Source organism: Mchenga conophoros, linkage group LG8 (assembly GCF_057382185.1).
Source record: "Mchenga conophoros isolate Kocher_MC1m ecotype Shallow Benthic linkage group LG8, M_conophoros_male_GT1.1, whole genome shotgun sequence".
NCBI classification, from domain to species: Eukaryota; Metazoa; Chordata; class Actinopteri; order Cichliformes; family Cichlidae; genus Mchenga; species Mchenga conophoros.
In genome coordinates, this window is record NC_140533.1 from 24,395,560 (window position 1) to 24,422,262 (window position 26,703).

At 39.7% G+C, this 26,703-nt stretch overlaps 1 protein-coding gene across 2 annotated transcripts; it reads right to left on the bottom strand.

The window, feature by feature from the left end:
• Positions 1–13,993: 13,993 nt before the first annotated feature.
• On the bottom strand, positions 13,994–26,697 carry LOC146568824 (inactive all-trans-retinol 13,14-reductase). 2 transcript variants are annotated; one of them, XM_085285131.1, is made up of 12 exons: positions 23,068–26,697; positions 21,699–21,881; positions 21,150–21,391; positions 20,854–21,049; positions 19,318–19,515; positions 19,114–19,233; positions 18,864–19,002; positions 18,157–18,266; positions 17,506–17,672; positions 17,154–17,313; positions 15,509–15,723; positions 13,994–14,218 (listed from the first exon to the last, which is right to left on the bottom strand). In XM_085285131.1, exons 1-11 carry the CDS (start codon positions 23,222–23,224, stop codon positions 15,554–15,556), a joined length of 1,842 nt encoding a protein of 613 aa, XP_085141257.1. In that variant the 5' UTR covers positions 23,225–26,697; the 3' UTR covers positions 13,994–14,218; positions 15,509–15,553. The 2 variants fall into 2 exon arrangements, with proteins under 2 accessions (XP_085141257.1, XP_085141256.1); XM_085285130.1 differs by lacking the exon at positions 13,994–14,218 and having other exon boundaries at positions 15,324–15,723.
• Between the last annotated feature and the right edge of the window lie 6 nt (positions 26,698–26,703).

Genomic DNA, 26,703 nt, shown 5'->3' on the forward strand with positions numbered 1-26,703 from the left:
GAGAATGAATGTAAAATACATCCAGGTGTTATTGTACAGTGTGCATGAATGTATGCATTCTTTAACAACAGCTGTAAGTATGAAGTATATAAAATGAGTGAATTACAGTGAACGACGGCTCCAATAATACTTCCTCCTATCATTGGTGTTCAATGACAGTAAGGACCAGTCAGCCCCATCATTACAACACGAAACTATAATTTTTCCACTCATTCTCTTTACCTGAATGTACAGTTATGTTGCATGTACACCTGGATCGCTTTGGAACAAGGTGAGTTTGCTGAAATTCCTACTGATTGTTTATGTTCTTTACAATCCCATGTACCAACTGGAATTTTAACTGAAACGGCTGTTCTCCCTGCAGTTCTGCATTTAACTGCTTCCATTATAATGCCAGATAAAAACAAAAAAAGTGTCTTCTTTGGAGCCCCAGATTCCAAAGAAGTGTGCAGTGGGAGATCATGTGATTTCACAGGGGAAAAAAGGAAAAAGCCAGTCTTTTAATGTAGTTGTTCACCTGTCATTTTCCACATTCCTCTATCCCACACTAGATTTAACTTTGACACCATTTCCTCAGAGACGTTGCAGCAAAATCATTCTGCCCTCTGATCAAAAAGCCATAGATGAGTGGAGAGGGCAGTGAGTGTCACAGTGACTCCCAGGATTTTGGCTTTGCAGCCAGACTTGAGCTCAATAAACTTTCATCCTAAAATAAATGCGAAATTAGAGGGTTATAGTATGGAGAGAAAAAAAGGGCCACTGGGCTTGGTTCTTGGCCCCACGCACTCAGCTGCTGTGGACTTTTCTTTCCTGTCTCCTATTATACTTGGTCTGCTGCCTGGATGAGTCAAGAGAGTGAGAAGAAGAAGAAATGGGTGGAAGAGGAGAGGCAGACAGAAAAATGAAGAGCACTGAAGGAAGGAATGGTAAAGACTTGCTTTACCGTCTCCTCCTCTGTCTCATCTTGCTTAAATGTTAGGGTAATGTAGACATTTGGGGACACTTTTCGATGAGTGGGATTCAGTTGCAAGGAAGGTGCTTCACCAAAAACCTGCTTTGGTTCCTACCATACTGTCCCAGTTTTACTTTTAGTTTTTCATGTATTTTCGCTAAATACTAGCAGTGCCAAGTGCAAGCCAAACTGGAAATTAAAAAGGTTCACCTTCAAAGTAATGTTTCTAGTTGGTGATGCACTTTTCACAGTTTCACTGCAGCTTGGAGATGAGCTGGCCAGTGCTTGTAGACAAGTCTTCCATTCAAACTACAAATGCAATAATATGCTTGCAACCAAAGCAATCACAAAATGGTCTTTTCGAGGCATTTTGGGAGTACACATTTCTGGTTGCAAACCAGTCTCTAGGCCTGTGTCACTGAGGCTCTATTCACTTGAATTGTCATCACCATGAGTTAACATCACATGGTTGGTGGTCACGTGTCTAAAATGGTTATCTACAGCAGTGTTAGCCTGCAAGAAAGGCATCAAAGATTTAAGTTTGAATCTGTGAGTTCATACCTCACATTTGTTATTGTTTGAGATTTTCATTGATCAACACTAGAAGCCACCTGACAGACTTTGAAAATGGCAAAAAAACAGACACAGTGCTATAATTCGTCAGCTAAACACAAATTTGTTCCACCTAACAGCAGATATGTCCAAATACAGGTACAGAAATCCCCTCAAACTTTTCCAAACACAGTGTTCTTTTGCTCTTCTACAGTGTCGTCTGCCTAATTTCTTTTCCAGTCATAAAAGATGTGTTTTAATGGCTGAGCCACGACTGTGTCCAAGAGTGACAAATCCAGATGTTTTTGGATGCTGGTGCTGCAACCTGAGCGAACATTCTCAGTGTAGAAGCCAACTGTCAGATCGATAGCAGACTAAAACAAGTGTCTAGCTGGAAATCCTCCTAGCTGAAGACAGATGTGAAATATTCAGTTTGTGCTGCTCACAGTTTGACAAAGTTATCTTTTCCTCTGTATCGCTTTTGGATACACATTTAATATATTTTATTATATTTGGGAATTTGGGAACCTCTGCTTTCAAACACATCAAAAAGCAGGCTTGTTTGAAAGAAAAAAGCTTTTATTAAAGTGTTTATTAAAGCAAGCAAGCAAGGGCCCTCACAGTAGCAAGCCAGTGTTTAAGAGAGGCTGCTTTGCTGCCATCATTAATTAAGAACTAAGAAGATCAAGGGCTTTTTTTTAGGTATTTCAGTACCCCTGCGTGTTTTACAGTAGCTTCAGGTGCTTCTGTTTTTTAATTAGGAGCCTTAAACCACTTTGAGGCCCTGGCAAAATGTGTAGTAGGTGACTAAAGGTCTCAAAGGCCCCTACTGAAGACTAAATATGGCTGCACTGTAGGGGTTTGTTTTTGTTAGTGGAAAACTGATATAGAAATCTGTGGCCCCTTTCATCGCTCTTGCAGATGTGCTCTCATATAATGTCTACATTGATTTTTTTACTATGCACCTACTTAGAAAAGTGGCTTGGGAAGTTTTGGTAAGTGTGTTCCACATTCAGTTGTTTCATGTGTAAATTAAGGTTTAATCATCAATTGTTTTAGTCCCCCTGAAAAGTTAACACCCTGTAGCATAGAACTGCCTTTAGCAGAAGAAGCTTGAAGTAATTCTTTTCTATATGACTTTATCAGTCTGGCACATCATTGTGTAGGAATTTTTGCCCACACTTCTTTACTTTGCTTCAGTTCACTGAGGTTTGCCAGACTTTAAGTGAGCCATTTCAGCCACTCTCTCATAGATTTGCTGCTGTGCTTGGGATTATTGTCCTGTTGCAATTTGGGCCAAGATTTAGTTGTTGGACAGATGGTCTCACATTTGACTCTTCAATACTTTTGTATAAAGAGGAGTTCACGGTCGACTCGATGACTTCAAGGTGCCCACATGCTGTGGATGACAACCAAGCATAAAATTTTACCTTTCCACCACCGTGCTGACAGTTTCCTAAAAGTAATGACGTGAATAATGGCCAGTCATCTCTAGTTTGGTCTTGTCTGTCCAAAGGACATTGTTCCAGACGTCTTGTGGTTTGCAAACATGAACCATTTTGGTGTGCCCTTTGTGGACTGGTGCCAGCAGAACTACCTCCAGATCAATGCCAGTAAAACCAAGGAGCTGGTGGTAGACTTCCGCAGGCACAAGCATCCTCCACTGCAACCACTGAACATCCAAGGTATGGACATTGAGGCTGTGGACAGCTACAGGTACCTTGGTGTTCATCTGAACAACAAACTGGACTGGACTCATAACTCAGAAGCCCTCTACAGGAAAGGGCAGAGCAGGCTGTACCTGCTGCGGAGACTCAGGTCGTTTGGAGTGGAGGGCCCACTCCTGAAGACCTTCTATGACTCTGTGGTGGCCTCAGCTATCTTCTATGGTGTGATCTGCTGGGGCGGCAGCATCTCTGCTGGGGACAGGAAGAGACTGAACAGGCTGATCCGAAGGGCCAGCTCTGTTCTAGGATGCCCTCTGGACCCAGTGGAGGTGGTGAGTGACAGGAGAATGGCGGCTAAGCTGTCATCCCTGTTGGACAACATCTCCCACCCCATGCAAGAGACTCTGACACACTGAGCAGCTCCTTCAGTGGGAGACTGCGGCACCCACGGTGTGGGACGGAGAGATTTCGCAGGTCTTTCCTCCCCACTGCTGTCAGACTCCACAACAAAGACTTTTGCAGCTGATCAAACCCTCACACATGCAATAAGACTGCTGCAATTCTATATGCTATATGTGCAATTCTTGTAATTCTTCTTCTGACGAAGTTGTACTTTTGTATTTTCTTACTTAGTTGTATATAGCATTTGTATTTCTATTTTATTCTATTGTATATATTATTCTATTTTATTTTATTCTATTGTATATAGTATTTTATTTTATTTTATTTTATTGCATTCCAGTGTTTTCTAATTTCTGCTACATAACTTTGCACTTTTGCTGTAACAAAACAAATTTCCCACCTGTGGGACTAATAAAGGTCATCTTATGTTATCTTATCTTTAACTTGTGACTGACAGGTTGCTACCGTACAAATGTGTAGCATCTTTTGGTTTCTCAGTTGGAGCCAATTTTTGCTCATTATTCTTTTTTTTTCTTGAGCATTTTGATTGAAATCACCAAATTATGTTTTCTAAAAAGCACACAAGAATAAAAAGACCCATAACAGACAGGCTCTAAAGAAGGCTGAAGCAGGTGAGGTGGGCTGTGATCCACAGTTTCACTGCAGCTTGGAGATTAGCACATTTTAATGATACTGGTGGGAAAAAAATTTCAGTATTTAAGATGGAATTAAGCTTATCGCCCTCGAAGGAGTGTCTGACTAAATGTAAACTGATTTGGATTAAACCCGGAATCGTGTTTGGTGTCTTTAGTACCTGAGCTAAAGTGCTGATTGTTGCCACGGGCCTTTTTCTGGTTATTCAGCTGATTAAACGTGGTCAAGATCAGACTCCCCAGTGGCACGGCTCCATTAAGCAGCCTGCTTCCCCTCAGCTAATGGGTAGCATATGGCAGGTAGCAGGGTACAACTAACAAAGATGGGGCAGCAGGTTTTACATGCACTTAAACAGGAGCAGCTTGTTGTGTTCTCAGTCAAACATGAATGTGTAAACCCTTACCCCCTGCCTGTCTGAAGCCTTTCGAGTGCTGGGGCTGCAACACCACATGGAGAACACAGAGAGGGGGCAATTAAGCTTTATGAAATGCTGACAGGACTGCATCCTTGCAGCCAGGTGCTATATGTTATGTGCTTTAACCATTTTCAAAATGACTGTGCCCAAATGGGTATAAACACATGACGTTTTTAAAACCAACTGTTGGTTAATAAGAAAGACAAATTTAACGTGATGCTGGCTGCTATTCGATCTTATCAGGGGAGCATTACTCAAATTTAACAGGAGTAAACAAAAGAAAAGCACACGTTGCAAAATTTAGCTCCAGTTCGACCGATGAGAGTCAAGGTTCCACGTCACAGCTCAAAGTAAACATCGACATATTATTTACTGTAGCAGCAAGTTCATGACTGATTTCTAATTTATTTTCATTCTATAAACAGTAGCTTTAATTTCTGATGATGAAAATTAATACAGAAAGGTAAGCTACATAAAGATTTGGGTTGAAGCGTCTGGTGCAATAGAAGAGCCTCTCAGCTGTGATACAGACACTGACTTTTTTTGGAGGAAATACCATGAACTACTGTATAGTCAAGAAGAGAGACTCTGAGCCAAAAAGATTAGGGATGGTAAGAAAAAGCAGCAGCGTTTGAGGTCTCCACGTCATGTGTTGAACTACAATGAGTGCAGGGAGATGAGGGTGAGTCGGGAGTGGGTGGGTAAAAAACGGATGGACACAGTCTGATTGGCTCCAGTCGGTTGCCCATATTTAGATTAGCGTCATGTCCCTCCCTGGTTTGTGTTCAGCTGTGCTTTGGAATGAAATGTAAGATGTCTGGTTGTGCTCTCCCTCTTTCTCCCTCTCCCCACATCACGGAAACTCACTGAAAACTAGTTCACTGGCTTTGAAAAGCACCTTGCTCTGTCATTTATTAGCTGTCGCTCCCCTGGATGAATTCACATGCTGGCAGCTTTGGAAGTAAAGTCTTGTCATTTTTTCCTGGCTAATGATTTGTGCTGTAGATGGAAATCAGATCATATACTGATAACATTTAAGGATCAGTTTTTACTGATAGCCCCAGAGAGTTAAATTTGTAAGACTGTTTCTGTCTGCTAAACTCAAATTGGTGTCCTTTTTTCTTTTAGATAAAGCCAAAGATGTTCAAATAAAGAAGACCAGACACAGACTTTGCTGGTGCGTAGCTCATATATGTTGGCCACCACGAACCGTCTCCTAAACCTGACATTTTGTGTCATTGTGGTAGCTTACCAAATGATCTATTTCTTTTTTCTTTTCTGTCCACGTTTGCAAGCAAAAGAGGGGTGGAAAAAAAAAGGAGAGGAGGTGCTTGTCTTTGCCTAACATGAAGCATCAACTCTTCATTTCCCAGGCCTGCCACATCAACAAAGGGAGTATACTTGGCTTAGGAGCAAAGAGGAGGAACAAAAAACTAAAATCTTAAAATCGACCAGAGGGGGTGAAGAAGGGAAGGAGGAGCAGTTCGGGCAGAACTGAATTTGATCAGTTTATGGTGATGGGGGATAACTATGTGCCTATTTTACCCCCTGATGCCCGAGTTTCTAGTGTTAGTTCTGCTTTGTTATTGATGCAGTACTACACCATTTAAAAAGAAAAGGTATATGAAAAGAAGGTGCGTGAAGAGAAGAACAAATTATGCTTTAAAATATGCTCCTTAGCGCACGATCGCTGAGCAAAGGAAACCTTTTGTGAGGGAGAGTCTGAACAGAATGAATCATCTTTGCAATGCATCGAAGATCTGGCTTCATTTAAAACAGATGGTCCTAGTTAAAGCACATTGTCTAACCCAGGAAAGAATTTGATGGTAGTTTAACAGGATATAATACTCAGATGACATTTATTAAAATGTGATGTCACTTAGTGCTAAGGTAAAAGAAACTTAAATGTTAGAATAAAAGTGGGTGCGTCAGCTTCAGGTGGTGGAATTACATCAGGGGAAAAACTTTTCATTAAGTTTAATGCTTGTACTTAACCTGATAACGATGGTGGCCACCCACATCTATCCAAAGCTTCCTGCGCCTTCAGATTTTAATTACTGTTTTAGGCTGAGCCTTTAGGACTCTTTATATTACAATGTGTGACACCATAACAATCTGGGTCATGTAAATAAAAATCTTGAGATTACGAGCTGGCTTCTGTGATATCAAGGAAGATATCATGCTAAGACTTTTAAAAGCTTTTCATCCGTAGAGATCATAGACATAAGATTCTGGAGTGTGTAAAACTCCAGCGCTGGACTCCTCTCCGTCCACTGCTGCTCTCCCTCTCAACATGTCGAGACACTCAGCAGTCTGCATTCCTCCTTTGCACAGTTTTCCTGGAGCTCAGCCGCTTTACAAGACACCATTACTGAATGCAATCTGCTTTCCCTATCATCTGCAATAGAAAGATTGATGTAGTTTAATATCATATTCTGCTGTTTCTTCGCTCTACTTGCAGTTGTAGAAGCACAGGCATGAAGTACCAGTAAACACATATTGTAGCTCAAGACTTTATTATTTACACCTGATCTGTTTGTCTTTTTCCACCATATATATCCTCACTCTTGACTTCGACAAACACATTTTGTAGTCTCTCTCTCTCGCTCCCTCTCTCTTTCATTTCGGTCCTGTCTCTACCTGTCTTGTGCATTGCTGAAGTTCTTGATTTCTCTTCACTCCCCCTCCCGCTTCCCCTTTAACATCAGTGAGAGGAAGAGGAGCACCCAGTCAAAAAAAAAGTAGCCACCCTGGGGCATCATCAGAGTTCACGAGGTAGCAGTGCAGACCTAGTGTCGGACTCCACCTTCTCCCACACATTAAACCCAGCCTCGATCCCACCCAACTCTGTTTGACTTGTCAATAGGACTTTTTTGCAGGCAGACATTCGCCACACCATGAAATCCTACAGTTTGTCTTTGCACTTCGAAGCAGGGCTGTCATTTTTTATGCAGTGCAGTTCTGGTCACGTGCAGAGGTTTTTATTGTGTCGTTCACAGCAGTAAAGTGTAAGAAAAGATTATAGCCCTGCAGCACTCCTCCCACTTCTAACCAGGATTCTTTTTTATTTCAAAACCTTTCTCTTGATATCTCTTCTGATGTCATTGCTTTAGAAAAGTGCTTCTTCTTTTTACATTTTAATGTCTAAATGTTATGTTCTACAAATGTATTTGAGAAAAGCAAAAGAAAGGGGACGGCAACAGGGGATAACTTGGATAAATGAGGGAAACATCTTTTTGTTCTGTCCCACACATGAGTTCAATTCTTTAAGCATCTGGAAGCACTTACAGCTGCAGGGCTGGCTGTACTATGCTCTGAACTGCGACTTCAGCTTCGGAAACAAAACTTTAAGGAAAAAAAAATGAAAACAGGCTCAAGGATTTTTGGTTAGTCGCACAAAAACATTCTATATACCAGTATAGATGCATTCATCGAAGTTATTACATTATCTTCTATGCAAAGCACATTTTAAAATATAATTTATCTCAAAGCTCAATTAAAAGCAGCATACTAGCATATATTCACAACCTCTGTGATTCTATTTAAGTGCACGCCTGTGCATCCTGAGACGGACAGGGTTTCACATATCAGCCGGTCAGTAGTGCAGTGTCAGGTAAAATGTTCTAAACAACAACAAGTATAATCAGTGTTTAATTGTTATAAATATTACTGCAAGCTAAAAAAAAAATATCTGTTCACATTCTCTGGTTAGGCAGTCATGTTACTGTAGGAAGAGAGCTATTTAGCAGTTTATTGGTACTTGATCTGAAACTTCTGTGTCTCCTTGAGTGTGACAAAGTTATGTGAACGGTGAGTGAAGTCCTGACTGCTCCGCATCTACAGCCCTCAAGACTAGATGTCCTGAATATGTGGCAGCATGTGAGGCAGCAGTTTTCTCAGCAGCTCTCTGTTTCTTCACCAGTTTATGGTGCCTCTGTGAAATATGGTCAGGACTAGGATGGGGAGATCCACCTTCTTCATCCTGCAGAGGGAGTGAAGGCGTTGTTGAGCTTTCATGATGACGACTGTGTTGTCATCACTGGAGGTTTGCATGAATGTCAGATGAACTCCCAAGGACCGTCTCCACCTGAGAGCTCCAGATAGCCAGTGGGACATGTTGCTGATAGCTAGTCCTCAAGGCAATTATAATCTCCTTGGTTTTGTAAAGAATACCCTTTGAAATTTGCCCGTGGGACATGTGGGGAGCATCATCTCAGCCATCAGCTGATACTGTACTTACTTATGCATGCAACATTTTCTGGATCATAGGAACATATTGTATTTCAGTATAGTAGTCTACGTTATGACTAGTACCTTTGAAGATTAAATTAACCATAACAAACAAGTAATTTTACTCTATAGTGTGGCTAACCTAAAGAAAACTTTGACAAAACAGGTCTCATTAAAATAATGCACTCGCTTCTTCTGGAGTTTTAACCACATTTTTGTTTCTCTGTTGTTAATGTTACCATTCTTAAACCCATGTCCAACCTGATGTAGATCAAAGGTAAACATATTTCACTGTTAAGTGAGTGAGTGTCTATGCAAACAGAGGGAAAGTGATTCCTGCACTCCTTGTCTCCAGCACCTTCGGGGCATTACAAGCCATAACAAGTAGGCTACCTACTCCTTTATATCACTTGTAGCTATCCTTGTGTTGCTAATCAATTTTTTATTCATCTGTTTAGTTTTCTATTTTGTTACCAACTCTAGAGGCGCAACAAATGATTTCTTAAGCTTTTATTCTTGTTTACAAGTCTATTTTTATCTATTTTCCTTAATCTTTTGTCATAGAAAAGTGAATCTTTTAGAGGTTTGGCCAAACAAAAACAAACCTCTAAGCGTTTTAGCACTTAGTTTAGTTGAATTGTTAATTAAGGATGTAACAGATTATCCATAATAATCATTACTTGTAGTCCTTTTCTCCCGTTATATCTTGTTTTTGTTATATAGTTTTATTCTATGTGTAGGCTGAATGGCCCAAGACAGGGGAAAACTGATAAGAGAGACAAATATGACCTAATATGATGCAGAAAATCTTAAATACGTGCACAACTACAGGCACTCAGTGGCATGAAGGATACAAAATGTCCTGAAGTGGCAACTTACTTTGCAGGAAAAACTATAGACCAGAAGGCTAAAGGTGGAGTCGCTCATTGTGGTCCCAGTGATGTCTTTGTCTGTGGTGCAGCGTTTGCAGTGGGGAAATTTAATCACACTCATCTCGCTGGAAGACCAAACACATGAGTTCAATGAGGGTGAATCATGAGCCAGAGCATCTCGTCTGTAATAATAACCTCCAGCTTTGCCTTAGTCTTTATCTCATACTGAAAGAGGAAAAGGTGATGGTAGAAAACCTTTATGAAGCCCCAAAATTGTCTACATGCTCCTTAACCCCTTTAGATGTTTAAACTAATCCTGCCTTTCCACAGTGCCTGAATGCCAAAGTAAAAACATGTAGGTACGACCCCTCTGGGGTCATTAATTTGCACGGCTTTTTAGTTAGATCTGGGACCAGTGAGTAGAAGCCAGAGAAAACACCCCCTCCCAGTAGGAAAACAAAATCTACACCACAGAGGAGATTAAAACTAAGCACCTCAGCTGGAGATTGAAGTGGAGATGTAATTAATTAGAGGACATATTTAATTATAACAGTCCAGAAGTTTTTGTACCACATGCAAAAATAATATAATAATAAATTCAGTTTAAACTGTTTATGAAGGTATTAAGTCTGCCACCTTCTGGCCAAATGTTTCCCACCTCTATGTTAAGTACAAAAGTAAACACTTGGTGTGCATGCAGATCACGAGCTAAGCATGTCTCAGCAAACTGTGTAACACGTTTGCAGGGATGTGGAAAGGGTATGTTGTTGAGGTGAGCTCAAGAACAAATCTATTTTTGTTCCTTTTAATTTTAAATGTGAAAAAAAAGTTAAATTAAGTTTATTTATACTTCCCCGCATCACAGTGTGCACCAGAGGGTTGCTCAGCCTGCGCAGCATTTAACACTTTCTGTACTTGGATGCCTGATTCACAAAGGGAAAAACGCCACATTAAAAAAAATGACTGTCTATAATAGTCATGTGTTGAGGAGTCATCGCCTAAGAGGGCTGACTGGGATTAAACCCACAGAAGAGCCCCATCTAGTGCATAAGCTCCCCTGAACTTTAGAAGCTCCCTCATGGTGTAAACATGAGATGACGAATGCGGATGCATTAGGGAAATGAGCATTAGTGGAGAACGGGCTTGGAGTGACGACCAAACGGTGAAATATGAGACTGGATTGTGTCCGAAGCAGCCACTGGAAGGTGGAGCTGCAGTCACATAGTGCAGATGGGTGTGAAAGAGCAAAGAGTTAAATTCTTTCATTCAAGCAAAAGGATAACATCTTTTTTCTATGTTACATTGCTCAGCTGTTAGAAATTGCTAATAATGGATTCAAGACAGAGATTCATATCATCAGTACAGCTCAACACATGGTGTAATTGAGGGTGACTTTTTAGTCTGCCAGATAATTATTACTTTAATTTTCTTTAAGCAACGTGGCGCCAACTCATTCTGTTTGAGTTTTAAATAAATGGACACAAAACTCAGGACTGGATAAAGACGGTCCAGATGTTTTCTATCTAACCGATATAGAGGTAATAATTACAGGAATAGACACTTGACTTTAAAAAGTGCGCTGGATGAATACCCAAAATTACCCTTTCATAAAAAAAGAGATGTGAACAAAGTTAGCCTCCAGTGTTCTCCTGTCTTTGGGCCCCTCTGGCACTTGGTCCTCTCTCTTCCCTGTTCTCTCTTGCTCACTCTCCCAGCCAAGCTCCAAACATGCAGCAGTCTTACATCAAATACATCAAACAGATGAAAAGGGAAAGTATAGGCCTGCCAAGACACATTCATTTCTGCTGTTAGGCTGGGAAGGAGAATTTTTGTGAGTTTAAAAAAAGGTGTTGTGCTGAATTTAAATCCACAGAATTAAATTGTGCATGAAGCATGCACTGCCTACCTGATATTATCATAACCTGTATGTAAAAGGAAGACGTGTCATCATGATGTCACATATTCATTTCTGGAGTCTAGATTTTAAAGCCTAAATGTTTGTTTTTTGGTCTGAGAAGTGTCCAAATTTGGTGAGATCCACTTGTGTCAAAGTGAGATATGGGGGTAAAATAGGGTATTTTAATGTGGCATTCCACAGGGATTGATTCACTTTTGGAGCTAGCTTCAAGTGGCCTTGGAGGAACTGCTGGCACTTTAACCCTATCAGCCAGCATGCATGTCTGGTGCCGTCTGGTAGTTAGTTTCTTGATTTCAATGCAAACATAGGCAATGTTTTAGTACAAGTAAAAGGAAAACTGAGAGTGTGAAAGGAGTCATTTTTGTAATTAGCCAACATGGAAAGCTCATTGTTCAGCAGCTACCCTGAGATTTACTGCTTTGGTTCAACACCATTGTTGAACCCTACTTGTAGAGCACTTGGTAGCTAGATAGTGAAGCCAGTGTAGCTTTAATCAAATAAAGAGGCAGATATTTATCCAATGATATAGTATGTACCTTAAACTGAGACTTTAAAAATGATTAAGCTGATATTGTGAGCTCTAAGTGTAAAGACATAACAACTAGTTTCAGATTGTGGAAGGCTTTTCATGCAGACAAAAGAGAGTTTTGGGAAGCTGCCATTTTCCTTGGATTTTCCATTTAGCTCAACAGAGAGATGGCCCCAAACATCAGCTTTTTATCGAGATCACAGAAGAAGTTTGTGATCTTTGCAAAGCAGGAAAACAACTGATTTGAAGGAATCAAGGAAAAAAGACACGACAAAAAATGTTTTGTCTTTACATATTAGATGGTGGAAAAAAAGGGTGTATATATAATGCAGCTTACAAAGGTTTTAAAGAACATCAACTATGATGGGTTAGTAAAGTAGGAGTGACCCTAACTCGGCTGGCTCTTTCTTTTTTTTACCTGCTCTTGCCTTTAAACCCAGTCTGATCCTAAGTGCAAACTTCAGACTGGGTCTTCCTCTCCTCTGTGTCGCCTAAAACTTTCTTCTCAGAGTTCTCATATTGGTAGCAGCTGTGGTTGCTGGCTGAGTGCAAGCTGTGGGAGGCTGTGGCCGGCCAGCAGGGAGGAGCTCCAACATCTGGAAAAGAAGAAAATCTGGCTGAAGCACAGAAACGAGAGCCTGGTAACATGACTACTCGCTGAGCCAAGCCTGCTGCACAGTGTTTGCAAGTTTGCTGTCTGCTTTATGCAAATGCTTTTTCTTTTTTTTCTAAAGGTGGTTGTGTCGCTGGACTGCCAGTCAATCACAGACGCACTCATTTAACAGTGTAGATCTGCAGAGTAGTCAAAGCAGTGGAAAGAACGGACTGCTTTTGTTAAAATTTGACCCTCTGGGCCTCTCCTGGTGCAAGAGCATGTCTAAACATGTGGGAGCCGTCTGTGAGAGGAAAAAAGAGAAAGGGGGTTGAGGTGGTGCTTGTGCTGGTCAAGAAAACCTAAAATTTCTCCTATGATCTGCCCACTTTAGGTCACATAATTTTCTTTTCAGAATGTGGTTGTATTTTTAGTGAAAACTGAGAGGAAACAACCCCTTTAGTTTTTGTTCTCTGTTATTTACTTTTTGGATTTACATACGAACAAACTTTTACTTGTGATAAGTTGAAAGTAGGTGTAAATTATTAGAATTGCGTGAACTGTAAAACGTCCAAATAAAGTAATCTGTATCGGGGCGATCGTGGCTCAAGAGTTGGGAGTTCGCCTTGTAATCGGAAGGTTGCCGGTTCGAGCCTGGCTTGGACAGTCTCGGTCGTTGTGTCCTTGGGCAAGACACTTCACCCGTTGCCTACTGGTGGTGGTCAGAGGGCCCGGTGGCGCCAGTGTCCGGCAGCCTCGCCTCTGTCAGTGCACCCCAGGGTGGCTGTGGCTACAATGTAGCTTGCCATCACCAGTGTGTGAATGGGTGGATGACTGGATATGTAAAGCGCTTTGGGGTCCTTAGGGACTAGTAAAGCGCTATATAAATACAGGCCATTTACCATTTATTGGTATTAAAGAAGATGAGAACACCAACTCTAGTTTCAGGTTGGGTTAGAGATCTAACCATGCGTAGGCAGCACTAACTGAGATTTTCATTGCAGGAGAACCTGGAGGTCCCGAGAGAAACCTGCACTAACACAGGGAGAATATGCAACTTCACACAGAAAATTCTGAACCTACAACCTTCCTCTGTGATCTACAGCTTATGTTTTGCAGGTGTAACGTTACAAAGGCTGCCAGTTTAGCATTAATAGTAAGAAAAGAAAGTATAGCATAGGTTGATGGACATTTAATTACTTTTGCAGGTCATGTGGTATAGTTTAAGTTCATGTAAATTAGGTCATGTTGGACAAAATAATGAAGGGGACATAAACATGTTTCAGTCCAGTGGTTTTTGTCATTCAAAACAACAATGTACACTGTTGGAAGAGTCTTTCTCTGGGAACCTTGAGCTGCATCCAGTAGTTCAGCCTGGTCCAATTTAATGGACAGGCCAGCCATCCGACAGGCTGTCTCCCGTGAAGCCACGTCACTAAAAAAAAAAAGGATGAGTTAACTTGATTCCCGAACTGAAAAAAGGGAAAAACTGAATTCAAGTTGGTCTGTGAGTCAGTCAGAACTCAGTGTAGGAAAGTAATAGTTATTTCGGGTGATGTTGTGCACTTTATCATGCCATGGTAATTACAAGTTTTGGTGTACTGAAGTTCCAGCAACACACAGTCAGTATAATTAGCTCCTCATTCCTTGAATTTAATTTTGGCCCTTTTTATTCTAAAGCATTGTATGAAAGATAGTAAAGCTTGCAGCTTTTTTACTGTAACTTTAACTGCAGTAGGAGCTTATCCAGGGTTTGTAGAGCAGAGGGACTGGAGGCTGACAGGGAAGGAAAGAGGTGCTGGCATACCACCGTCTGCCTGGACAGAGGGGACATTCTTCTCCTCGGATCCCCCCAGTCGTCCTCTACAAACCACAGCTTGTCAACCAATCTGCCCACCGTTTACTAAGGAAATGTTCACTTGCTGCAGGAAGTCTGAGGTTTCCCCTCATATGTTTGATTTCAGCAGTTACACAAACAAAACGAGGGTTTGGAAGTCAGGTCAGAACAACATAGGTGGGAACTAAACCCACAGGGGCCTTATAATCTCAGTTCACCTGTAAAAGATCTTTAAATAAACAGCAAAAATAATAACCTATTTGACACAACACTATAAAATAATTATTGTTGAAAGATTGATACGATAATTTGTGAAAATCCTGCATCTTTTTTTTATGTGCACACAAAAAAGTACGAATATATACCCATTTCTCATAAAACCATCCCAACCCCTAAGAAATATTGATTTAAATAATACAGCGTTGCAGTTTACTTAAAATTGCTTTCAGTATTTGTTAACAGCACAACAACCACAACTGAAAACATCTGTAAGTACTTGATGGATTATTAAATATATTGTTAAGATAATTTGTGATTAGCATATATGAAAACCTTAAAGCCAAACAAGGTGAGAAATGGATGTGTTAGTGTGACAAAATATGATGCAAAATATGATTTTTATGAGTGAACCAGCAGGCTACAGACTTTATTTTAGTATCTGCCGCAGTCATAATGATCATTTCAAACACAAAAAACAACAACAAAAGAATAAAAATTTATTTAAATTTGAGTCTTCATTGCAAGTGGATTATTTCCCTTAATAAAAACAAGACATCCTATCCATCAAATAAGTGAATTCTAATGTAAAAAATTAGGATTTGAGAATTTAAACAAGTGTTGTGTTCTCGTGAGCTTCCCACAATATTTCAGGGTCCTGTTATACCCTACTTGTGTAGTTCCGTTTTTGTCCTGCAGGGGAAGAAGAGAGCAATTTCACTGCAGTTTCTTCTGAGCCAGCTTTGCCAGTTCTCTGGCTTTCCTTCTCTTCAGCTTCTTCTTGAGGAGGAGCAAGTCAATGTAGATAATGCGGTCCAACACAGCACAGGCACAGAGGAGTCCACCATGCAGAGCACCAGCTATCCCATTGCTGAACACATCTTGGCCTGGAAGACACAGCCACACATGCATACCTCTGTATGAGACGTTACTTGGAAGACAGATTCAAATCGGTGTGTTCTTTCTTCTGAAGCTTCTTAAATAAATGGTAAATGGCCTGTATTTGTATAGCGCTTTACTTAGTCTGTAAGGACCCCAAAGTGCTTCGCACTACATTCAGTCATCCACCCATTCACACACACATTCACACACTGGTGATGGCAAGCTACATTGTAGCCACAGCCACCCTGGGGCGCACTGACAGAGGCGAGGCTGCCGGACACTGGCGCCACCGGGCCCTCTGACCACCACCAGTAGGCAACGGGTGAAGTGTCTTGCCCAAGGACACAACGGCCGAGACTGTCAAACCGGCTACCTTCCGATTACAAGACGAACTGCCAACTCTTGAGCCACGATCGCCCCCAATAATATATCCGTCTCTGCTTTGGGACTTTTTTATGATCATGTTTTCATAGCACCATTGTAGTCACCAGCAAAAGACGACTTATTTGCTGCTAACAGATACAGCGAAAGTAAACTGTCATATTTAAAAGCATTATCTTAGTCAATTACTATCCTTCCACTTCCTCTCGAACCTTTCATTTAAACAGGAAAAGGCGCTGAGTGCATGAAAATACAATAAAGCAATAAAAGCCCATAAAGTTATCATATACATAATACCAAGAAGGCAAGGACATCAGCATGAAAAATGTCAGTTCCAAGAAAACTGTACATTGTTCACCAAAAGGGACTTATATTGATTAAAAGGGATTAGCCTATCTAATTTTACAAGCTTCTGCAGATAGCTGTAAACGCTATACTCAAAAGCCAATTTCCCAGTCCCTCAAATAAGATGATGGTTTTCAAGAACCAGATAATCTTGGAACCAAGTGCGGTTATTATGCTTTTTCAAAGAACAGCTCATCATTAAGCCTGAAAAAAAGATAAGCTTAAGAGCATTATATTCTCTATAAAACTAGTATTTCCTTCAGCTTAAATCAAGTTTTATTATTCAGTTATCTAGAAAACAGCTTGCATTCTGTTATATCGCAGCAACAGTTTAAGATTGGTTAAACTTTGCTGTACGGTAAATCTGTATGCATTTTTTGGGGGGAACTTGAGGACCACGGGTCACTTTTGTGTATAAAGTTGCTCACAGTTGCTCACAGCTCAGTGTTGCTGTTTCTACCTTTCATTTATGAAATTTATTATTTATTTGTGAAACTGAAAAGTGGTCTTAAATTAAAGTCCTGTCAATACTCATAAAGCTAACTATTAAACCAAAAACGCTTGGTTTGATTTCTAGCTGATTCAAAATAATTTGATGATTGGGAATATATCTACAGTATATACCCTTCCTTTACTCTATCCTAAAACCTAATTGATACGATTTAAATTCTTGCAGATGATTTTTAGCATAAAATCCATATTTTCATACCTGAGATGTACAGGTTCTTGACTGGGGTGTTGCATCTGTTTTTGGCTACGGCCTCAGCATGGAAACGCTCCAGGTTGTGCTCAGCGGAGTACATGGCTCCATGCTGAGCACCCAGGTAGTGCATGTTTGTCAGTGGCGTCGCCACATCCTGGAAAACCAACTGAAAAACACAACACATGCAGATTTAACAAAACCCTTCCTACTTGATGTCAACAAACAAGCATTAATAGTTTGTATACATTACCAATAGCTTTTGATTTGTTTCTTTATTCCTTAAAAGTATATTTTTTTATTAAATTTAACATACAGCAGAAAAAACAGCAGAATCACATCTAAACATGACGGATCCTACCTTGTCTTTAATTTTAGGGAACACAGTGCAGGCCCAGTCAAAGAGGTTCTTAGCAAATCGCATTTTGTAATTGTAGTATTCATCACCCCTTTTGCGTACAGTAGTGTCTTTCCATTGCTCAAACCATTCATAGTTAACCATGGTGAGTATTGTCATGCAGGATTTTCCTGTAGAAATGAACAGCAAGTCACCACTCTTAATTTGTGTGGACTTTCAGTTCTGTGTTAGATCGTATAAAATATGCCAAAGAATATATTTTATTTTAAAGCTAAATACTTGACGTGCTCGACGTTTAAAATTTTGAGGTCAACATATGTTCATGTAAAAAGCTGAGACCTCAGACTGCCCTCAATGCCCAGTTTTTGACAGTTTTTTTCTTCTCCGGGCTTTCTCAAACAGAGAGGATGTCCTTATATAGTCATCGAGCCAGCCTATCAGAAGAAGATGGCTTAAAGAAAGGGGGAAGGGCGCTAAAACAGCTTCTTTCAGGCAGAGGGATGGACAGTGTTATTTATTCAAAATCATTCAAATCTTGCAAAGAGTCTTGAGAGTATAGAGCACTTTAATCCTCATTTAAAATATGTTTTGTTAGATCTCATAAATATCCTTTGGAAACTGTAGAAATAGTGAGTAATTGTTATTAATATGTACCAGGATGTCTTATCTTGGCTTCAGGGTCTTTAGAAGATGGCACTGTGATGAAAATCATGGGGATGTTATCAGGTGCTTCCTCTCTGCTCAATCCAAAGTAGTCCTCCATCCTAAAATAAAATAAAAAATACAAATCATAAATCCCATAAAGAGCAATCTTAACTCCGTTTCAATTAAATTAAGGTTTATTTAGGTAGTACCGGTCATCAACAGTCACCTCACCTGTAGAAAGTCCTAACAATCAAGTGACTCCCTATGAGCAAGCACTAGGCAACAGTGGGAAGGAAAAACTCCCTTTTAACAGGGAGAAATCTCCAGCAGAACAAGGCTCAAGCATGGCCAGTTGGGTGGGTAAGGGAAAAGGTAAAAAAGAGGGAAAATAGAGCACACGGAGACTGGACAAAACACAGACGAAAGGAGATGAACATGACTGATCTTCTGCCCTATGTAGCGAACAAGAAAGGACCTTTAACTTTAAAAAAAAAAACAACATCATAAGCCATATACTGTGTTTATTTAAATAAAATATTTAGCATAATGTTCAGCTATGGTGTTTTTTCTTTGTTCTGAAATAAGATTGTATCTATAAAAATGTGTGAGACTTGAGCAGGAGAGATTTTCTTGTTTATTCTGATACAGCAGCGCCCCCTTGTGGTTGGTTAATGCTGCCTTTCTCTTCTTTGCAATCGGTGCTCTGCAATACTCACGACTTGTCCATATCATTGTCTTTGAACAGCCAGAAATTAGTGGAAACGAGGTCCAGTTCCTCCTTTGTTCCATCAAAGCCAGAGAAGACTAATAATGATCCTCTGCCATGTTTCATCATGTTCAGTCGTTGCTGAATATCTATAATATAGAAGCATTACTTAGACATTATTTATCACCTTGTATCGTCTTCACTTCACCTGCATTTGTCGCTCTGGCCAACTTTACCTCAGTTTCAGTAAAGTTTCTCACCTGGTTTGGCTTGTATCTCAGGGGGTAGAAGTTTCTGGAACGTATTGAAGATTCCACAGTTTGAAACCACCACAGGCGCATGAATTTCCACTTCCTCTTGACCTTTCCTCACCTTTACACCTATCTCAAACAAACACACACTATTGACTTGACAATAACTTAACCTTACACTGATTTTAAAAATGAGGTGGATTCTGCTCTCACCATAAGCAGCTCCCTCTTCATTAACCAGGATCTGGGAGACGGGAGCTCTCACCAGGCAGTTTCCTCCATATTTCTGAATGGTGCGAATGATGTGGAAAGGAATCTCACTGGCCCCGCCTTTAGGGTAGTACGCTCCTCGTTTGTAGTGATGAATCATGAGGGCATTCATCAGGACACTGGAGTCCTTTGGTGGCACACCTATATACATAAAGAATAAGTGAACTAAATCTGCCGCAGGGATGAAATTGGCCTTTTTTTACAGGGGTGACAGCAGGAAAGGAAGGGAATTACTGCAAAACAGAATGAGGCACAATATTTGTTATTTTCTTGTTTGATTAATTGCTAGAAGACAAAATTGTAACTGAATTTTTAAAAAGTTGATGAATTGCATACCCCTATTATACAGTACATATTGCGCACAGTAACTTTTTATATTTATCTCGGGGTTTGTAGTCTTATTATTGTGGGCCCCTGATAATATTACAGCCTCTATTTCCCTTACCTAGAAGTCTCACTGCAAATCAATACAAGTTCGGAGTAACCATGTCCACCTCGAGGACTGATGTAAATCATATGCTATGACGCTTTTACTCATTAGAGCCTCGATGAGAGATTTTTTTTGTTTTTTTTAACTGCTCTCGACCATTAAAAAAAAGATCTTCTGACAACTGGTGTCCCAACACCTGATTCCAGACACCTTATGATGGTTTTCTCTTTTAACTTGTCCCCAAATATGTACCACATATACAGTATATGATTTCTAAAAACTAATGGGAAACCCAAGCTCCCACCCATCTTCGGGACACATTGGATCTACACTTCTGTGATGTGGCAAGACATTACTGTTGGTATTGATTTAACATAGCAAGGCTTATGTATGTGTGTCTCTCTCTCTCTTTTTGTTTGTCTTCTTTTGTTGTGTGTCTCATGATATGGAACAATTTTCAACTTAACTCAAAATCCATCCATCCATCCATTCGCTTATCCTTTTCAGGGTCGCGGGGGGCGCTGGAGCCTATCCCAGCTGTCATAGGGCGAGAGGCAGGGTACACCCTGGACAGGTCGCCAGTCTGTCGCAGGGTCAACACACAGGGACAGACAACCAGTCGCACTCACATTCATTCGCACATTCACACCTAGTGACAATTTGGATTATCCAGTTAACCTATCCCCACAAGCTGCATGTCTTTGGACGGTGGGAGGAAGCCGGAGTACCCGGAGGGAACCCACGCAAACACGGGGAGAACATGCAAACTCCACACAGAAAGACCCCAGCCTGATGTTGGAATTGAACTCAGGACCTTCTTGCTGTGCGTCAACAGTGCTAACCACCATGCCACTCAAAATCAAAAGTTTTTTTTCAGGTTGGAGTTCAGTTGAAATTTTGAGATATCTGACTCAAGATTTGATATAACAACCTTAAATTTTGACTTCTAGATATCCAAAAGCATTTTATTTTCAGTGGCAAAAATAGAAATAAATAACTATATTATATCTTATGTTTTCTGTTATTACGATAACTTTTTGAGTTCATACCATAGAAAAAGTAAGAAAAGATGGTATGGAGATCCTTGTTGCTGGTCAAGGTGTTCACAAAATCTGTTGCACATGTGCCAGAGAGGCGGAAAACTGGAGAGATGAGGTCTGCAATGCCTGACTTCAGCAGGAATAAAGACACCCACTGCGGGATAAGCTTGAGAGTTGCCAGGTAGTGCGTCTTCTTAGCTGAGATCTGTTGAAAAACCAGGGGAATTTGTAAGCATTTTATTTTAAAGCTTCCGACAGTTGAGACTGAAATATGTGTGTAATAAGTGATGAAGTAACAACAGCACCTTCATGATTTTAAAGAACTTGTCAATGGCTTCTGTGTCATCAGGAAACTGCTTCATCAGGTGAGCTTTCATCTCAGTTTTCCCACAGTAGATGGTGTACTCTCGTTTTTCGTTGCCCAGGCCGATTTGAATGGTGTCAAAATGTTGATCGAGCTGGTGAAACTCCAGCTGGCCCTCTGAGATCTGGTCAAAGGCGATACGCAGCAGACCGTTCTCATGGAGCTGGCCAATGTAGTGAAGCCCTGAAGATGAAGGAAGTGAACATTTTTAGATAGAAAAGAATGATTTTTAGGACTGTAGGGTTATGATGGCTGAGCGCATGCCTTTATTTGCTCTTTCTCTGAAAAAGCAGCTGTCACCCTAGACAGACCAGATTATCATCAGCCTATTGCTTTAGTTGTATCATTATTCTTTCTGTGTCAGTTATTTTTTATGTAATTCAAGCTGTTAGCATGAATCTCTAATGATTCTCCAAATGACTGTTCTGGAAAATGTAACAGTTCCTTAAAAAGAGTGATACTTATGTGTCAGTCATAGAAGATTTCTCACCGACATCAAACTCAAAGCCTTTCTCTATGTAAGTGTGGCAGCAGCCTCCGGCCTGGTCATGTTGCTCCAGCACCAGCACTTTCTTTCCTGCTTTGGCCAGTGTGGCTCCAGCCGTCAGACCACCAATACCACTGCCGATGACGATGACATCCAGGTTCTTGGGCACTTTGTCAACGCTGAAACCTGCACAGAAACATACAGATGGTGGTGTTAACCTAGTAAAGATTTTTGTTCCAGTTCACATCGTTATCATAAAAGTCCATTATAAATTTTATCGTGTCCAAGTGCTGAAACTGGGACGTCAAAATGCATCGTTTGCAACCTGTGTTACATAATACAGGCTGAAGGTTGTGCACTTCTCTTGTCATAAACATTGAACTGGTGCTGGTATCTGTGTTTTCCCATTAGCAATAGCTGTAATCTAATTAAGATAAAACACACACATGGAAAAACTGTTGGTTTATTTAGTGACAGTTTTCTCATCTCTAAGATCACTAAGATAACAGTATCAGCACTTATAATGACTATAGCAAATTCATTTCAGATATCTATATTCATTATCTATGTATTTATTTAATGCATAGATAATGCATTAAATAAAAGGTAAAATCTTTACCTCATCAGACTGGTGTCACAGAAACCTCTGTTCAATGCAAAGTAAAGGTTTTTAAAGTAACAGTAACTTTGCTTAACATAGAAACTGGAATTTTAGTTCACTAAAATACTGTGTGCTTTCATACAGTGCTTTATTCTATATCCTTCTAGCATCCATGTACAATTTAGAATCACCAATTACATTTACGGGCTTGTTTTTGGACTGTAGGAGGAAACCCACTCCAGCTAGAGCATAAGCCAGGAATCTTCTTAATGCGAGGCAACAGTTTGCACCAGTGTTAACAAACGTGCTGCCCCCATGTGGCAATTGTACTTCTTTAAATATATGGTTTATTAATAACAGAATGTGTTTTAATTTTTGTTTAACTGATTTTTAACAGTTAAGCTTTTGAATATTTTTGCTTTTTATAATTTGGCCTAAATGTAAAACTTTTCGTACAAAATAGATATAATATAGAACTCTTTATTTGTTAAAAATCATTTTATAAAAAGAGGAGCATAATATAATAATCACACCCTTAAGATGAACTTTTTGAAGAAAGATTTGAATTCGTTCTTCCTGTATGAATGACTCACTGACTTTTTTTTTAAAGTTAGGCCATAATATCTTGAAGTGATATAATAAAAATAAAAAGTTGTTTATGTTCCCCTCCCTTTCTAGGCTGGGCTAATTATCCAGGAATTCTGACTATCCAGGAACAACTTTATTCTGATGCTGCATGCAGCTCTTTTCACCTGCAGGCAGTCATTTTACCTTGCTTGATGACTTTGTCGCGCTTCTTCTGATCAAACTCCCGCGGTGCAGGCGGTCTCACTGAGTTGAGCGAGAAAGGGCTCGGTTTCCCAAACAGGTACCAGTATGTGCTACCTGCACATATGAGCAGGCAGACTAAGAAAATCAAGAGCCACATCTCAGAGACTGTCAATTTGCTGATTCTGGATCTCGATCTGCAGCAGGATTGTTCACGGCAGCAATTGCAGGTGTGATCTAAACACTCGCCTCCCTGAGGAGGCACCTTTTACCCTGCTGAATGCCAAAGGTCTGGGGAAAAGGGGGCAAGAGATTGCTATGTAGTGATATATGTGTTATGACAAGCAGTAAAGTGGCGAAAGGCCCATTTTTCCTGTGATAACAGATTACAATAACGATGGTGTGTAATGCTTTTTTTGCTGAGCACTCATTTAGGGCAAAGACAAAAACATCAAAGGAAAATTAGGAACTGGTCTAATTGTTTTGTTGTTGTTGTTTTTTTGAAGAAATTCCTAAAATGTTAAAGATACTGAAACTGTGTAGGGGAATCTGAATGCCAATTGTTTTAAAGAATAAATACTAAAGATATTAATTTCAAATCAATAACCTATTTTATTGCATAAACTGCATTTAGTCAATCTAGAGCGTTCACGGCAAATCTAGATAGAGATAGTTGTAATTGCTTGTATCTGATAAGACAATTTAGATAATATTGTATTGAAGTCTTCTTGGACTTCATGTCCAATTTTATGTTTTTACAACAGGGCATCTGAGGGAACTTGCTTCAGTAAATTTTAGCATTTTAAGAATCATTACTGGTGAATATAAGAGTCAGACTTCTTACACGATAGAAGAAAATGAGCCTAATAACACTGAAATTAGACCTGCTGCACCAATGTTATATTTCTCTTAAAAGAAGCTATATATGGATTGTAGCTGATCTAGTTTTATTAACGTAATCCACTCATGAACTTTGCACTCAAGTTACACATTCGTTCATTCGACTTTGAGCTACAGATTTAATCTGCAGCCACAGATAGGGTGAACCACAATGAAGCAACAAGTTGCTACGATGGTCGAAAGGAATTTGAAATTGTGGCAGACAGAAATGTAGCCTTAAACTTCAAGTGGGTTTTTTTAATATTAAATGCAGATGTAAATATTTGCTACATGTTGATGGTTTTGTGTAACACTGTAACACTTGTGAGATGTGTAACGGAGACTTGTGAGATTTTGCTCTGTCAAGCTTACCTTATTCTTTCAGATGCACCTGTACATCAGTATATGGTGATCTTTTTTTATAACAGTGTTCGAACAGCATCCTGTGACCACAGCAGATAACTTGTAATGAACATTCTAGGCTTACAACCTTTCTTGGTCAAAAAAAAAGCATGTCCATATTTGAACCCTTTACAATGGTTACAAATTCATAAAGCCAATCTGGTTGTCTCAATTTATTTCAGATTCCCATAAAGGTGGTAATTTAAAGGTAACATGCTATTTTGTTATTGCAACCAACTCACAGGAAGCCCATATACATTATAGCAATTCTGAATATCTGTAATCTGATAAGGCAATTAAGATAATACACTATGAACAAGTTGCGTTAGACTTTATATGCATGTGTCATGTTTTATGCCTTTACAGTTCAGCAGGCTGAGTAACTCTTGTGGGTTTAAGACATTAAGAGTTGTTATAGCATTAGAAATGCAGGTGAATCTAGTTAACATCTGAAATACCAATGAAAATATGTACAGTGTTTTCTAATAATATTACTTCAGGGAAGCACAATGTAAAAAGTATTAGTGCTGTTTTTGTGCTATGGTGTGCTCAAAATCCTGATTGAAGCTTTTCAACCATTTCTTTGCAAATGATACGCTTACCGTTTTAAAACTACTCTTTTAAGAATTTTTGAAATGCAAAGAAGGATAGAAACTGTTCTATAGTTAGCTTACACAGCTGGATCAGGTAAGGCCTTTTTAAGTAATGGCTTTATTGTCACCACCTCAAAAGCCTGTGGTATGTAGCCAGTTAATAAAAATAAATTAATCATATTTCAAATTAATCATCTTTCAGCAGTCCTATAGGAATGGAGACTTAAAGGCACATTGTTGTTTAAGAAGAAGAAATGATTGATTAACTCAAAAAGATCGATAGGACAGAGTGGGTCCAAGTAAACCGCAGCAGCTATTAGGGTTGCTGTACTTAAGAAGCTTGCACTCCAGCCCACAAGCCCCCAAGCCCGGCTGCTGGTCTCTTCTGACTGCAGACTCTGATGAAGACTCTACTGAGGGTCCCCGGGCAGTTGATTCGTACACACTTCACCTCTTAAAATTGTTCTTTCTTCCTTCTAGGCAGCATATACAAGATGAATGTAGCTGATTTGCTGAGATTTTAGCTTTTTGAATTCGAACATTGCAAGTGAAAGTAAAACTGACGCTTATACAGTCATGAGTACACCCTGATTTAGTGTCCATCTGGACATTAAAGGTGACAAAAATTTACAAATAAATATCATATTGTCTTTAGTAAGTACAGATTCAGACCATAAACTCATCAGAAAAGTATTAGCTGAGATCAGAGAGCATGGCAGTCTAGGGCTGTTTAACCAGACTTGACTAGACTTGAAAAAATAAGTCTACTTGTCTTAAAGTGCCAGATTTACCCCCTACTGGCCATTAGAAAGAAAACGGGTTTATGGCACTTTTGCATAGGTTTCACATTTTAGACTGAGAAGCTATGCCCCTATTTTATACATTATCTAAGTGTTTATCAGTTTTATTTGGATTTGGTTCCACTCGTGCTGACCTGTTGATTTCTCTGTTTGTAGACTGAAAATACTAAACAGTTTTGATTATTAGTTGAGACCCAGCCAAGCAGGGAGTGACTGATTGGTTTGATAATAGGCAGAAAAACTCCGGTTACCCCACACCTGTGTACTTGATGTTCAGCAATGTTGAGGCTTTTCAAAATGCTTTCACTCTCCCATTTTACATTACACTAAAATTACAGCGAAAACTTTATTAGACTCACAATTGGTGCATTTAAAAGTGATTCTTCTTTTGATCTTTTGATCTTACTTATTCTTTATAATAACACTTATATAAACAAGTCATCATGCAATAATTTGTTTACTATTTACTGGTAAATTATGTGATAATTATATATATTTATAGGTTATGTTTCAAAAATCCTTTTTTGCTCATTTTTTGTATTTTGTTTTAGTTTCTGTCTCTATACTCTGATTTGTAATCTGTACCCAGCAGCCCCATCATCTATCTTTTGTGTTATTATAATATTCTTACAATATTGAAAAAATTAAACCTCTTTAAAAAGCTATTTGACAGGTAGATGTTGAGTTCTTTGATGATTCAGATGTTGAGTTCTTTAATTGTATTTCCTGATGCCAGCACTGAAAGCGTCACTAATTGGATGGAGAGCTCAAAATGGAAGTCAGGATGAAGTGTGGAATAAGCTTAAAGACTTTGATACAGGAAGCGGCTCCGTGTCAACAGACCCGTGTGACTGACTCTACCTCAGCAAAGAAATCCGATTAGTAGTACTGACTCTCTTGGGACTTTGACCCCCTTCTGTACAGTAACATGGGTGAGATGTTGACTTACAGTCAGGGATATTGGA